The sequence below is a fragment of the Falco punctatus genome (assembly GCF_963210335.1).
Source record: "Falco punctatus genome assembly, chromosome: 3".
Lineage (NCBI taxonomy): Eukaryota > Metazoa > Chordata > Aves > Falconiformes > Falconidae > Falco > Falco punctatus.
The window spans coordinates 80,866,434-80,880,140 of NC_137582.1; the positions used below are offsets into that span (position 1 = coordinate 80,866,434).

Here is a 13,707-nt window from a genome sequence, read left to right on the forward strand (position 1 = left end):
CATACAGATCAATCAATCAAAAAAAAAAAAAAGTCACTTAAACCATAACTCAGTGACTATAGCTAAAGAAAAAAAATTCTCAGTGTAGAAACAATCCACATTCAGAAATCATGATTTACCCCAGTATTAAGGTACCTTTTCTAAAACCTCAAAAGCATTTCAGATTAGAATGACAACAATGTGGTGGAATCCAACCCCAACTGTTCCGTATTTTTTAAGCCAACATGTCATGCTTAACATTTAATTGTTTGTTAACTGAGTAAATTAAATTAGGATTTTACCTATAATCTTCCTGAACAAGCTGAGAAATATACCTCATACCTACCCATGCATTCATGCAATTATTGATTGGGTCGTTGATGGAAGATTAGAATTTGCTGGGTGAGTTGCTGATCAATGAACCTTGCCAGTGTATCCAGGGATATCTGGAGTGCTAAAGGAAAAAGTTAAAGTGGGGATGAGGAGTAGAGAAAGGGTAAAGGAAATGACCATAGGCTTGAAATACGACTTACAGATCAGTTCTAAAATAGCTAGTGTTTATCAAAGATGGATGGAGTAAAAACTCTTCATAATGTAATGAGCAGTACTTAGAATGTATGAACTGGCATAGCTCCTTTAAGATAAGTGAAACTACTTTATGATCACCTAGCTGATGATCTGACCCCAAATATTTGGTTAGACATGGCAAAAACGAGTTCTGTAGTGACTTTTCCTTCCCCCCACCCCCCACCCCCCCAGCTGTTTAGGGTCAAATATCTGTACAATATTCATGACTACAAGAAACATTTAATCTCGATGAAAAAATGGGGTTCCGGGGTTCACATAGAGCACAAAAAGCACGGAAATATTCCTTAAAAATTTGATACAGTTTTACTCCGCATTTAGGTTTCAGCTTCAAATATGGAATTTAGGTAGCAGGCTTTAGACCAAAAGGTGTGATTTCTCATGCCTAAACCACAAATGATATCCCAAATGATTCTGGAATTCTCTATATTTCCCCTAGAATTTATTAAGAATGTACTTACATGTATATGTAACATTATTAACAATGCTTAGACACATAAATAATAAATAGCTTGAGTAGACTAGTGGATTGAGACACTATGTGCCACATCTGGGAAAACCAAAGCATTTTGTTAATTCTGATGCTAAGTTTTAATGTGAAATTAAAAAGAAAGTTCCTTAAAGAGACAGAGGAAAGAATTCTACAACAGAAAATTTTGATAGCAATTGCTGCAAGATGAAGCAGAGATGGACAAAATCGAAGGAAAAAAAGGTACTAATATGAATTCAGAGAGATAATCCAGGAAGGTTAAAAATAAAGCAATCTAAACACCCGATATAACGGCTTTTTTTGCAGCAGTTATTCAGTGTCATCAGTACTGTTCTATACTGACAGCTCAAAAAAGGATACTGCTGCATTATACATGTATCCAGACTGCCTATACACACGGATGTAAGAGCTCATGACAAACTCTTTCATTCACTGAATCAGCTACATACTTGGCATTGTAAACCTTACCTCCATTAGTCTTTTGTTGGTTTTCAGACCCTATGCATGATAAGTGTCTCCTTTAAAATAATCTGAGGTAGTTTTTGGTTCCCTTGTACACCGGGCAAAAATAAACAGTTTCTTTAATTATAAAGTGCATAAAGTTATTAGTTTCAGTACAGATGATCAGGTACTTCTCTGCAACTAAGTTCAGCACAGGATGCAAAACTGGACATATGTGCAAAATGTGGTTTATCAGAAAATTCTATGACCTGTGCACTAGGAAACTTGACTGTGAAGTTCCTCACCAGAATAGCAGAGGTAATGACAAAATGCTGTATCTACCTACCACATTATAACAAAGGACTCTGGGTGAACTATACTTGCCACAGGAGCATTGGGGGTATATATTGTAATCTTTGTACTCATAGTTATCTGAAAGACCATTTAGTTCTTTGTCTTATTTTGATGTAGTTTTGCACTAACCCAGACATTCACATACTGCTCTATTCCCTGGGCCATGCTCCAGTACATGACCCTCCAGAGAAGATGGCTTTGTAGAATCAGTGCAGCAGTTCTGTTGCACTTGGGAAGCTGTGACCTATGGGGAATCACCAAGTAGTTGGCTGAGCAAGTAACAAATCTGCCCTCAGTCTTGACAGCAGCCATGCAGGGATAACGAGGAGGCCTGAAATTCTAGTACAGTAGTAGAACATATTTTCAGAACTGGTCAAAATGGCTTGCAGACAAATTTGGTTTTTCATGTCAAATTAGACAATTGTTAGGTTATGTGCAGATTAGGTAACTATGTAGGAAATTTCATCTGCATATACAAAGATCCCACTGAGGGACACAATGGACATTATGTGTGTATATGCACATGCATTCATCCAAACCTGAAAATATGATATAATTTTGAAGGAATCAGTCAGACTGTGGGCAGTTTTATTACCCTGGTGATGTGCTACACACCAAGATACAGCTCTCCTATGTAACAAAGAAATTCCATTGACTTCCCTGAAATTGTATGAGCGTCACAGAGAAGAGAAGCAGCACAACAAGAAGCCCCATATTAACTTGCAACATTTTATAAGCCTATTTGGAGTTAACTCACATAATAACTATACAACTGTGGAGATATTAGAATACATTATGTACTGTGAGACATCTGATTGATAAAATCTTCTGACCTTAAAAACTTGCAAATCTAGAAGAGAAAAGCATCATAAGTGGCCAAATGTGACCCAAAAATCAAGCCTGAGAGATGATTCAAGATGAAGACTTGTACTAGACTGTTAGAAAGGATTGACAGAATTTGTTACATTCACAACATGTGGAAAGGATGTATGTCTGAAAGAGAAGAGAAATAGGCAGAGAGAAGCTAGAACTACCAGGATAGTAAGAAAGCTTACACTACAGTAAAGCAGCTGCTCTTCTGGGAACCTGCAAAGAAGATGCAAAAATGTGCTGCGGTTATGTATGTGATAAAGCAGAAGAAACTGAGGTTAAAAAAATACCCCTTTGGTTTTTTGTTTTTGGATTCCACTGTCTAGCTCTTTGTGTTTTCTCTGATGAGCTGCTAAACCAGATTGCTGCTGCTAAAGAAAACAACTAAGTGCCAGGCTACCACTGGGCAACATACAAAACTCCTCTGTGGTTATGCTGTCGTCATCAAGCTTTCTTTCTGTAACCATGACATCTCTCTTGTTCATACACTTCCTTGTTATCATGCTAGCAGCTCCTAGTCCCAACAGTAAGAAACATAGTGTTGACAGTTGAATCTGTGCCAGCTCTAAGATTTTTCAAGTGGAATATGGTGATTCTAAGTGCCTCTGCTTCGGTATGCCTCTGTTTCATATGTCCATCTTGGGACAGAAAATTTTTATTTTCTGGTAGTGTTCAGGAAAAAAAGCATGTACTTAATTTAGTTGGCCACCATTTGAGATGCCTTAAGGTATCTGAGATAACCCCCTATAGCACAGAACCTGCAGAAGATCCATGCTGTTCTGGAGCAGCAGCTGGAAGTGATGGTCTAGGTTCTCCAGGGCATTGGATGCCCAGGTTTGTCATATAAATTCCATGTCAGCTGTTTTTATGGGACCAAAATCAAGATTCCCCCAAATAATTCCTAATTCTTGAAAAACTTGAATCTAGCACTTCAGCTTGAGCAACTGAGGTATCCAAGTTCTTTGTGCAAAAATTCTATCTAGTGAAAGCAATCCAGTAGATTCCCAGCTTGCACTTACAAGCAAAGAGTTCCCAACATCTTACTCTTTCTTAGAAATACTGTTCTATAAATCTCACAGAACTAAATCACCAGATTAAGTCATTAAGTAGTTCTTCTGGTTACTGCAGTTATAAAATAGGCCTCTCAGGTCTCATGGACTCATAAGACTCACAACTGGCTTCAACCTCACATTCCCTTCCAGGAAGGGATGTGTGACACATTTGTGGTCCTTCTTTTACTCCATGATCCTATTTGTCAATCAGAATAACCTGTGGCAAAACCACCTCAGACATGACCCTGTGTCGGGAAATTCAATGCATACAGTCTTTTGCGTTGGGGAAGAACATACCTGAGAGAACTTGTGAAGTTAAAACAAGGCACTGCATGTAGAACAAAGAATGGGGCTGACACAGTTTTTGAGCGGAGCGTACTGGGTTGCATGTCATACCCTTCTCACTTGGCCGTCAAAGCAGGATAGGGCATGGGTATTTAAAAGTGGATGTGGGGTTTCTGAAAGAATAAAACCATCAAAATGGTAACTCCGCAGAAATATTTTGAATCATGTTGAACTGGAACATTTGTTTCTACAATTTCAAACAGTTTTATTCTGCTTTCAACTTTTTCAACCCCCATTTTTAGTACAGGGTAATAGTTTTCAGAAACAAGATTCAAGCCAGCCATAAAACCTCATTTGGAAAATGTCGAAGTAGGATATTTCAGCACCCCTCACCCTCAATCCCATGAATGAATCAAACTGGAAAATAATACACGGTGGACAAGCTGTCAGTTTCGGAAGAAAAGATACATTGTGTGAAAGCTCTTAGGCAGCCCATGAACATGACTATGCAAGGTGCATGGCAGCAGAGGGTCCTGTCCCCAGCTAATTGCGGCCTGTGAGGTTTCTGTGGGAACTTGAAATTATAAGGGATGCATGCACACAGTCAGTTGTAAGCTGACCACACTGAAGAAATATGACTGAAGTCACTACAGATACACTGATGTGATAGTAGCACTTTGCCCAATGTGCTTGAGAAATGAGAAACCAAGAATAAAGGGTAGTTTCAGAGGACAGCTTTGTGCAAGAACTGCAGGACTTGAAACACTTAGGACTTTGTCTTCCTAGAAACTGTATGTATGTATTAAGTTCCCATTTCAATCAACTGCTTCCAGAAATTGATGTTGGTTAGATCCTTTCTTCTCTCTGATACAAACAACCTCTGTGGCCTCGGACAAGTCACTTCAGCCTCCTCGGTTCTCATCTTTCAAAAACTAACACTATAATCTACCAGTGCTATGGCAAAGAATTAGTTGATGCTTCAAAAGTGCTGCTAAGTAACACCTTGTTGGAATGTGCATGTATTGTGTAAGCACTGCCCTCTACTGAGTATTATAAGAGCTGATGAATTATGAGTAGCAAGCTTTAAAATGTCGATGACTGCCAGATTTTTACTTAATTGTGGAAGCAGAGGCTTTTAATGTGGAACAAGAAAACAAATCTCTGTCCTAACTGCTTTTGTCAAATTTCAGGAGATAGGTACCAACAAGTACAACAATGAAAATCAGGAAGTTGCTGTACTGTAATACAAAAAATGCACACAAAAGAGAAAATCAACAGTCAGATATAACACTTGATTAATGTATGCTCGGAATGCACCCTGTGCTATGCTATTACTACACTAAGTACTACTAATTCACTGAGGGTGTAAGGGAGTTCTAACGATGCCAAGGAGAGTTATTTGTGTCTGTCACGGAGCACTTACCAGAGGCCTGCCCATGAATGCTACAGAGGAAATCCCCATCACCAGCGTGGGAGGCTTTTTTCCATTGACCCTTAAAACACCTGCAGAACTAAAATACCACATAGAGCATAACCTTGTTTCAGCAGCTGCTTGGGGAAGAGGTCAACAAAGGAAAAAGCTGGTGATTAGGGGAGGAGGAGAATTAAACAAAATTACATACCTATAAAGATGTTTTTAAGAAAAGAGAACAGTAGATTATTATGTTGGGAATACATACGATACATTAAAAGCAGTTTCTCTATGGTTTTCAAAATTACTAGGTTCAAAATGTCTTTCTGAATGAGAAAGAGATTTTTTTAAAAGTAGTTGCTAATAATAAGAAAGAATGAATTGGGTCATTACTTATTTTCACTTATTAATAACATGGAGCATCTCAAAAGTGCCCGAAGAATTTAGCAGTCTGAGCCTTCCTGGAAGTCTCTGTAGCTGTGCTGCAAAGTTTCCTCCCCTGTGTAACTTGCCCAGGGGAGTTGAAAATACGGTGTTTCTTCAGAATTTGGACCGTCCTCCTCTTCCCTGATACACATTTGAGTTGTAGCAGCAATTACACACAGGGGATCAGATTTTTAAAAGTGCTCAGCACCTAAAAGTTTCATTGTGGTGTTTGTGGCCAGGTTTTCACAGGAGCTTAGCAATCAACATGCACCCAGAATGTGAGCTCTTTCAGAATTCTGGTTTTCATGTGTGGTTGCTGAGCTATTTCTGAAAGCCTGGCTGGCTGCACAAAACATACTCTTTAGCTCTCAGTTGCTTCCCTACCTGTATATGGTTAGTTATGTGACATATAAAACCACATGCAGTATTCATCTTCCACAAATAAATATTATAAGAAAAAAATTAATAATATAATCAGTAAGAAACAAAGTAAAAATAACTAAGGAAAACAGTCATAATCAATTCAGAGTTCAATGACTTCTAAAACAAATCACAGAGGTCTCAGTTCTCCAAAATATATAAACAGATACCCAATACTATCCCTGTTCAGGAAATCTTGTTAAGCAGATACCTTTAACTCACTGATTCCAATGGAATTTACACTTCATGGGTTTGAAAGAAAAGAAAGTCTAAACAAGAAGATAGTTTAAAGTAGGCAGACAGGTAGAGAAAGTAGGAAAAAAACCCACCACAAGTAAAATAAAATATGTACAAAAAATTTGATAAATTTAAAAATACAAAAAAGCCACTTGAACACTGGACAATTGTTTTCCAGTATACCTAACAAAATTACATGGCATACATTGAAAATACAAAAAGTCTCTGCTACTTAGTGATATAAAAAGATGAGATTCAAACCTGTAACTCCTGTGCTCTGACTGTACTGTACTCGATGGAGCACTGAGCTGTAAGACAAGATCATGTACGTTTTATCAAAGAGTTTTGGAGATCTGCTGGTGAAAAGGGACTGCATTAGGAAGAGATTTTCAGAGTGCTGTTTCACAACAAATTCCTAATTCTTTGACTGGCTCTTTTTTAAAAAAAATATTTTTATGTTGCCGTTGGCAAAGAAATGATAGAAGATTCCAGCTTTTAGGCATACGTTGCAATATAACTGAGGATGAAAGAGAGGAACAAGTTCATCCTAAAGCAAATTCAGGTGTGTATACACAAACCAAGGATATTAAGAATGATGCTACATGCCAGGACTGGAACAGACTTCAAGAGATGATGTAGTTGATCCCTTTCCCCCAAGACAGGCTTTAATGAAAGCCTAGAAGCAAATGAGAGGCACTGAATTACCATCCAGGACCTTTGGTCAAGTGTGAAATAGAGTCTGACCTGAGAAAAGCACTTCCACAGCTTCCTTAGGGAAATGCCCACTGATCATCCTTAGACTGCCACCAGATCACAAACACAGTTTTGATTAATAAGTTCAGATTCATAAATTTAGCACTGCTAGATGAATCACAACACTTACGACATGGCTTTTTACATGTGGTGAAAGCTCCCACAGCTGTTCTATGTCTGAACCACAGAGAAAAACTGGATTAAAAAAATTACTTATGTTCCTAAGTCTTCACTTGTGTCTCAGCCTAACTTTTAAGAAAGATGGCCATCATGTTGCATTATTTATAATTTAAAAAAAAATTATTATATTTTTAAAATCAGGTTTCAGCAAAGCACCATTTCAATAGCAGAGTTTGGCAAAAAAAAAAAAAAAAAGGCACAGGCTAGGGCTCAGGGTACATGAATTTTCACTCTTAACTGTGCTACAGATTCCCAATGGGACTTGGCAAACCACTTAATCACACTGCACCTGGATTGCCATCTGTAAAACTTCCAAATTGCACACTAAGGATTTCAGAATATTATTTAGAGTGCTAGGTTATGTAAAGCAGCTTTTCATCACACCAATCTTATACTAGGGGCTTTTAGGCTCAGCTACAGCATAAGTAATGACTTTTTTCTTTTTTCTAATTCCTTAAGAAAAAAAAAAAGAAAAACAGAAGACGGTTTCCTGTTCTGCCAAAAGGAAGAGAGGGTGGGTGCAAGGGTAACATGCAAAACATGTCCAGGTTCACCACTCTTCCTGTTTGTCTCTGCAAAATTACATGACAGATGACTCTTAGCTGTTTTCAGCTTTGCTAATAATTTGAATGGTAACCACTTTCTTGCATGGTCTGGGGAAGAATAGTGTCTCGCTCTGGAATAATGCTTGAGCGCCGATGCTGTTGCCCAAGTGCTACAGGCAGGATGTGCAACTACTAGTCCAGGAAAGAGTGAAAGTGACTATCTGTAGCGAGATTTTTACATTTACAGACTTACAAAGCATGTTTAGACTTCAAATCCGTATATTTAACTTCTCAAGGACTTTGGTGGGAGTCTAGCAGCCTTAATACCTTTACACATCTTTCTAGAACTACTGGCAAGCACACAAAGCAGGAAAAAAAACCTGTACAGGGATCACTTTTATGTCTTCTTTCCGACTTTATTCTTTCCTCTGCTTAAAATCATACCAATCTTGATGTCTGACAATCATAGACAGAGAATAAATATGAAAAATTTCATAGAATTTTTCAGATGGAATTAAGATTTTCACAGCTTTGAGATGTCAGAATCCTTTAGGTCTCAGAGATCTTGGTCTCCTGGTTGCCAGAAATCAATGAAACCCATAGCCTCACTCACTAAAAAATAGGAAAATGACATGGAGAATACCAGAGAACCTATTTTGCTCAAACTTACTGTGAGACCGTATGCTGCAAATCACTCCAGACAAGATGTCTGTGTTTGTGGCACAGTGTACACATCAGCTTCTATTCTTCAAAGCTCTATGGCAACAGAAATATGACATGGCAGAATGAAGGGTTAATAGCTCTGCTAACTTCCCTACAGCTCAGAAATCCCTGTTCAGCACAGTGTTGTATGCTGTGTGCACTCTATTTTTAAGGCACATTTCTCAATAATCATTTTATACTATTTTATGTTCTAATTCAAGCAGAAGTTAAAAGTTGGATTAAGGCTGTGAGAAATCAGATGACTTGTGCAGGAGATGAGATAAAACAATCAGAATGGTGCCTTATGTACATAAAAGCTTGGTATTAATAGGTTTGGTTGTAGCAATACAGGTCAAATTTGACCACCTTAAAATGCTTAGCACCTTAGTTTGCCTGTGAAACTACTGCTGTCATGAGTAAGGGTGTGTGAAGAATGATGTGCTGTTCCCCACACGTGTGTGACAGCATGTGATGCTCTGCAAAAGGATATGCATTCTCCCTGAAGCTGATGTAAGAAATGGAAATGAACAGACCTAAGGTGGAGCTCAGAAATTCCAGCTACTTCCAAGGCAGGTCCCAGCAAGTAGGAATGTTTAACCCATACTCTGCTATATGTGAGTAAGGCCCAGCATTATGTCTTCTCTTCAGAAAAGAGAGGGCAATACTTCTACAACTTCTCTCACCCTGCTTCCCCCTTCTGCAGTTTCCTCATGTGGACTGTGCAAGAGCACTGAAAGGACAGAAAGGAAAGGCATATGCAAAGAGATAATCAAGTAAGTAAACAGCACAGTCTCTTTCTTGTTTTACCATTTTTAGTTCTTACCATTAAGTTGTTACTTTTACCATTTTATGTTCACAAAAGTTTGCAAATAAATGTTTTATACCAGCTCAAGCTACTAAAGACAACTTTAGAAAAGGCTTAAAGTGAAAACCTTTGATTTTCAAAGTTCATGATCTAGCTAAAAGTAAACTGTAACGGCATTCAGTGAGCTTTTGTGAACTCAAAGGTCACCTAGTGACTAAAGTTAAAAATCATACATTTTTAACATGGCAATATTGAAGTCATACTACCCATCAAACAGTGGTACACACACTTCTACCCAACAGACCTGTTCATTAATACTAAAGAACAGGAAGCATTTGAAGTATGAAAATATGTCATAGTTTGAAAATAGCTTTTTTGGAAGTAGGGACTCTATCTGGAATGGCATCAGCAGAAATTTCTGGTGCATGCTAAGCTCAGAACCTTCTCTTCCATGTCCTCCCACCTGAGCCTTGAATGTAATGCAAATCTATTTCTTCCTGCTGGGAGTTTACAGGAATGCCTGTGTTAGGTAGTCTCAGCATCAGCAGGAACCATAAGTCAGGTGTTTTGGGGTATGGTCTAGCAAATGTGCTCAGACTAGCTTCACAGGCAACCTTTCTCAACTGAGAAAAATGGAAAGGTGCCTGCCAAGTTCTTAAAACTTGGTTGTGCAATTGGTCTAGCAAGGTTAATAGCAGGAGGGACAGTATACTCTGATTTCCATCCCAGTTTAGGTCAGAGACTGCTGATTGTGAAGACTTCATTATACCAAACACTATATTGCACTGATGTTACCACAAGCAGCTTTTACTTCCCAGGATGGGCAAACTAAGGGCAGATTTTGGTCCAACAGTCAGTTATTGTTAGTCCATTATGACTGTTTTGTACTAGATGGATGGCAAGGGTCACCTGGGCCACAAAGCAACTCCTGGATGGAAAGAAACCTCATCAACAGTTTCGGTTGAAAAGCATGATACATGATGTTAGGAGCATAATTTCCCTGAAACTGTAACACTGAAGTGATACAATAAAGAATCAGGCCTTAATGTTCTATGACAAATTCACATGTAGTTAAAACAGGTTGCATTTAAGCTTACCATAGCTCAAGTAGATGGATAAAATCTGTTATACCATCATTTCAGTAGACATCTCTTTGCTTATTTTGTATCAGCTTCCTTGACTAATTTTGTATATATAGGCTGAACGGTTCCTTAGATTTATACAGACCTACACTGACCACTGCAGGCAGTTACTGCTGTAGGCCATTTACTACTGACTCAGTTATTAAAAAGGACTATTTAATTTCACTCTTGCATCTGAAAGCCCACCATGCTTCCTGTGTTTACAGACCTCATTTATGCTATTAAAAAGAATAAGGAGTGTTCCCCCATTTTTTTTCATCCTTTTGGCCCAAGACCAGATCTTTAAGTGTTTTTTCCCCTTTCCTAAGTAACAAGAACTCAAGAGGCAGTATCAAGACCATGCAAATAAAAGAAACATACTGTGCAGTGCTTGTATAGTGAGGCTTTGAAGTTCATATATGATTAAGTGGGATTAAGACTACACTGAAATTGTCAATGTCTTCAAAATTTACTGCACCAACACAAGCCACTGTTTGGATAGAAATGAAATCAAATATATGTACATTATTCATAAGACAGCTGGTGGAGGCAGGTGAACCATATAGTACATGCTCCAAAATTCTAGTTATTTATTAAAAAGCTCCACAAGAAAACACATGGAGATGAACTGCCCTGTGTGCTTGGCATGTCCCAAGATTAAAACAATCATCTGCTGAACTTGCAGCACATAACACATTACAGCTCTAGTACATATGTGCAGAGAAGAAGCTTGGGAAGAATGGAAATGAGATAGATCTCTTGTCTTTTTGGCTATGCCCATGATCAGACTGGGGTATTCTTCCAAAGAGGATGTAATGGATACTGATTTCTAGTTTACTGGTAAAAGGCTGGAGTCACTTGCAAGTAGAGAAGACTCAGCACACACTCTTCTGTGGCACCAGAAAACACCTTAAGATTAGATAACATAGTCCATCTACAACTCTTGCTTCAGAAAATCAGAGATGGATTGCTTGGGCTTAATCAAAAATGCAGAAAGTAGAAACAACCCAGGGACATTGTCCTTAGGTATACAAGGGATATGAGAGGACTGAGAGCTTCGACTTACACTGTTAAAGACAAAATAGATCAATCACCTTTTTTTTGCCAGACAGAATATTCTCATAGAATATTTATGAGGTCCCAAAAGAGAGCTGGTGACAAGTCAAAGTTTTGCTTGTGGCATGATGCAATGCTCATTTGAATTTGGTAAAAGACCGTGGTAAATGATTAGGTTGGCATATATGCTAAATGACCCAGTTCAGCAGACAGAATTTTGTCTTTTAATCTTCCTCCTCAGGTACTGGGACTTCAGTCAATTTCCTAGGATAGTACAAGCAAGCTTTCTTTAAAAATGTAGTGTTTCTCTACTTGCAAGACTTATTCCATTACTGAGAACATGGGGAAATTTAACATCAAGTCTGAATTTCTCTCTTGGTCTGTCCTTGCAAGCTGCTCTCACTGTCCACATCTGTATTTGAAAGAGCAACATTCAAGAAACCATAATGATAGCATTTTCTATCTCCCTTCCAACCTGCAGTGGTACATGTCTCTCCCATTGTATGCCTGACTGTGCCCAGTAGCACACTCATCCGTTGAGTTTGACTGAGCAAATCTGCTGGCTCATGGCCTGGAAAGGAGTCATGTTCTAATTTTCCTGTCTTGCTTTGACCACCTTTCCTTCCCCATCTCTACTTGGTTCTGATCTGAGCCCTTCTGAACCTCCTGCCACCCTTTGCTGGGCTCATCTAAAATACTCCACTCTAAGAACAAAATAGGTGAAATACAGAGTGAAGAAAAGACACCAAGGCACAAGTGATTGTTTTGGATTCTACAGACAACAGAAAAAAACTTGAGTTTGTATACATGTATGATTACCATGGTGTTTTCATAAATGTCATGCCTTAATGAAAACATCAGATGTATGAAATCATGACAATAATTAGCTTTATAGTTTTCTTCTGTTCTGCTTTTTATATTTAAGTCTCTCACAGGAGAAGGATATTAGAGTATACTTCTCATATAGTTATTGATTGAGTATCTTAATTTCTCTAGATAAAGAATGCTGCTCAGTTTAGTCTTCTGAAATAATTAACTGTATGCAGACTTCATAAAGGAAATGTTCAGAGGACCCTGATATTCACAAAAAACCAGAACTTACAAATCAACAGGTCTCTGGGGAAAGGTAAAAGATCTTGTTTGAAATCTGTCCCAGAAGCATCCAACAACTTAAAATCATAATTAGATGCTTCTTGTAAGGCAACATTACCTAATTAATTTGGCTTAATAGATTTTCATGCAGTAATCAGAACCAACTGCAGGACTGAATTTTAGTTTAGTAAAAATAATAATTATTACAATTAATGATCACAAGTAAACTAGCTTAACGTGAAATTTGTTATGGTGCAGCATCATTCCTGTCAACCACTTCTTCATTGATATCCTTGCTCTCTCTTTTGGTACTGTGCATGCATATCTTCCTCTGTACTAATTTGTACGGGAGGGGGATGGAAAAAGTATGCAATCATTTGAGGCAATTGCTGGAGTGTGCCGATGACCTTAAATGCTCACTTGGGGCTGTTTTTGTTTGAAAACATTGCTGTGGGTTTATGTGTATCAGCTACACAAAATTTAGGCTACATTTCACTAGCAAAACATAAAACCAATTGGCAAGAAATTGTGCACTGACTTGGATTATTTCAGGTTCAGGATTGTATCTCCTTTTTGTGAAACATTGGGAAACAGGATCAACCAACACTTTCACTGTTGATTCTGGAGACTAGATTTTGGAAAGTAACATCCCAAGAAATTTCTTTGTAAGCTCTAGATCAACAACAAAAAATAGAAATAAATTCCTGTATAGTCATTAGTGAATGACATTGGTAACTAGATAATAAGGAATTATGTGACACATAAGGGTGTAGAAAATAAAAAATGTGTATGTTTCTAGTTTAAAAGGAAATTAAAAGCCTGGAATTAAATGTTGCTTGTTGGAGAACAAGTAGTTATGTTACAGTTCACAGGCTCATCTTCTTTAAAACTGTCTCACTCACT

General features: G+C 38.1%; 1 protein-coding gene across 1 annotated transcript in view; it reads right to left on the minus strand.

Moving 5' to 3' along the window:
• Positions 1 to 13,707, minus strand: part of SPMIP7 (sperm microtubule inner protein 7) — a 39,744-nt gene that overhangs the window by 12,557 nt on the left and 13,480 nt on the right. Inside the window, 6 exon segments of the mRNA XM_080380630.1 lie at positions 326 to 333; positions 337 to 393; positions 397 to 433; positions 11,038 to 11,069; positions 11,073 to 11,238; positions 13,278 to 13,432. Coding sequence (XP_080236756.1) covers positions 326 to 333; positions 337 to 393; positions 397 to 433; positions 11,038 to 11,069; positions 11,073 to 11,238; positions 13,278 to 13,432 — 455 coding nt within the window.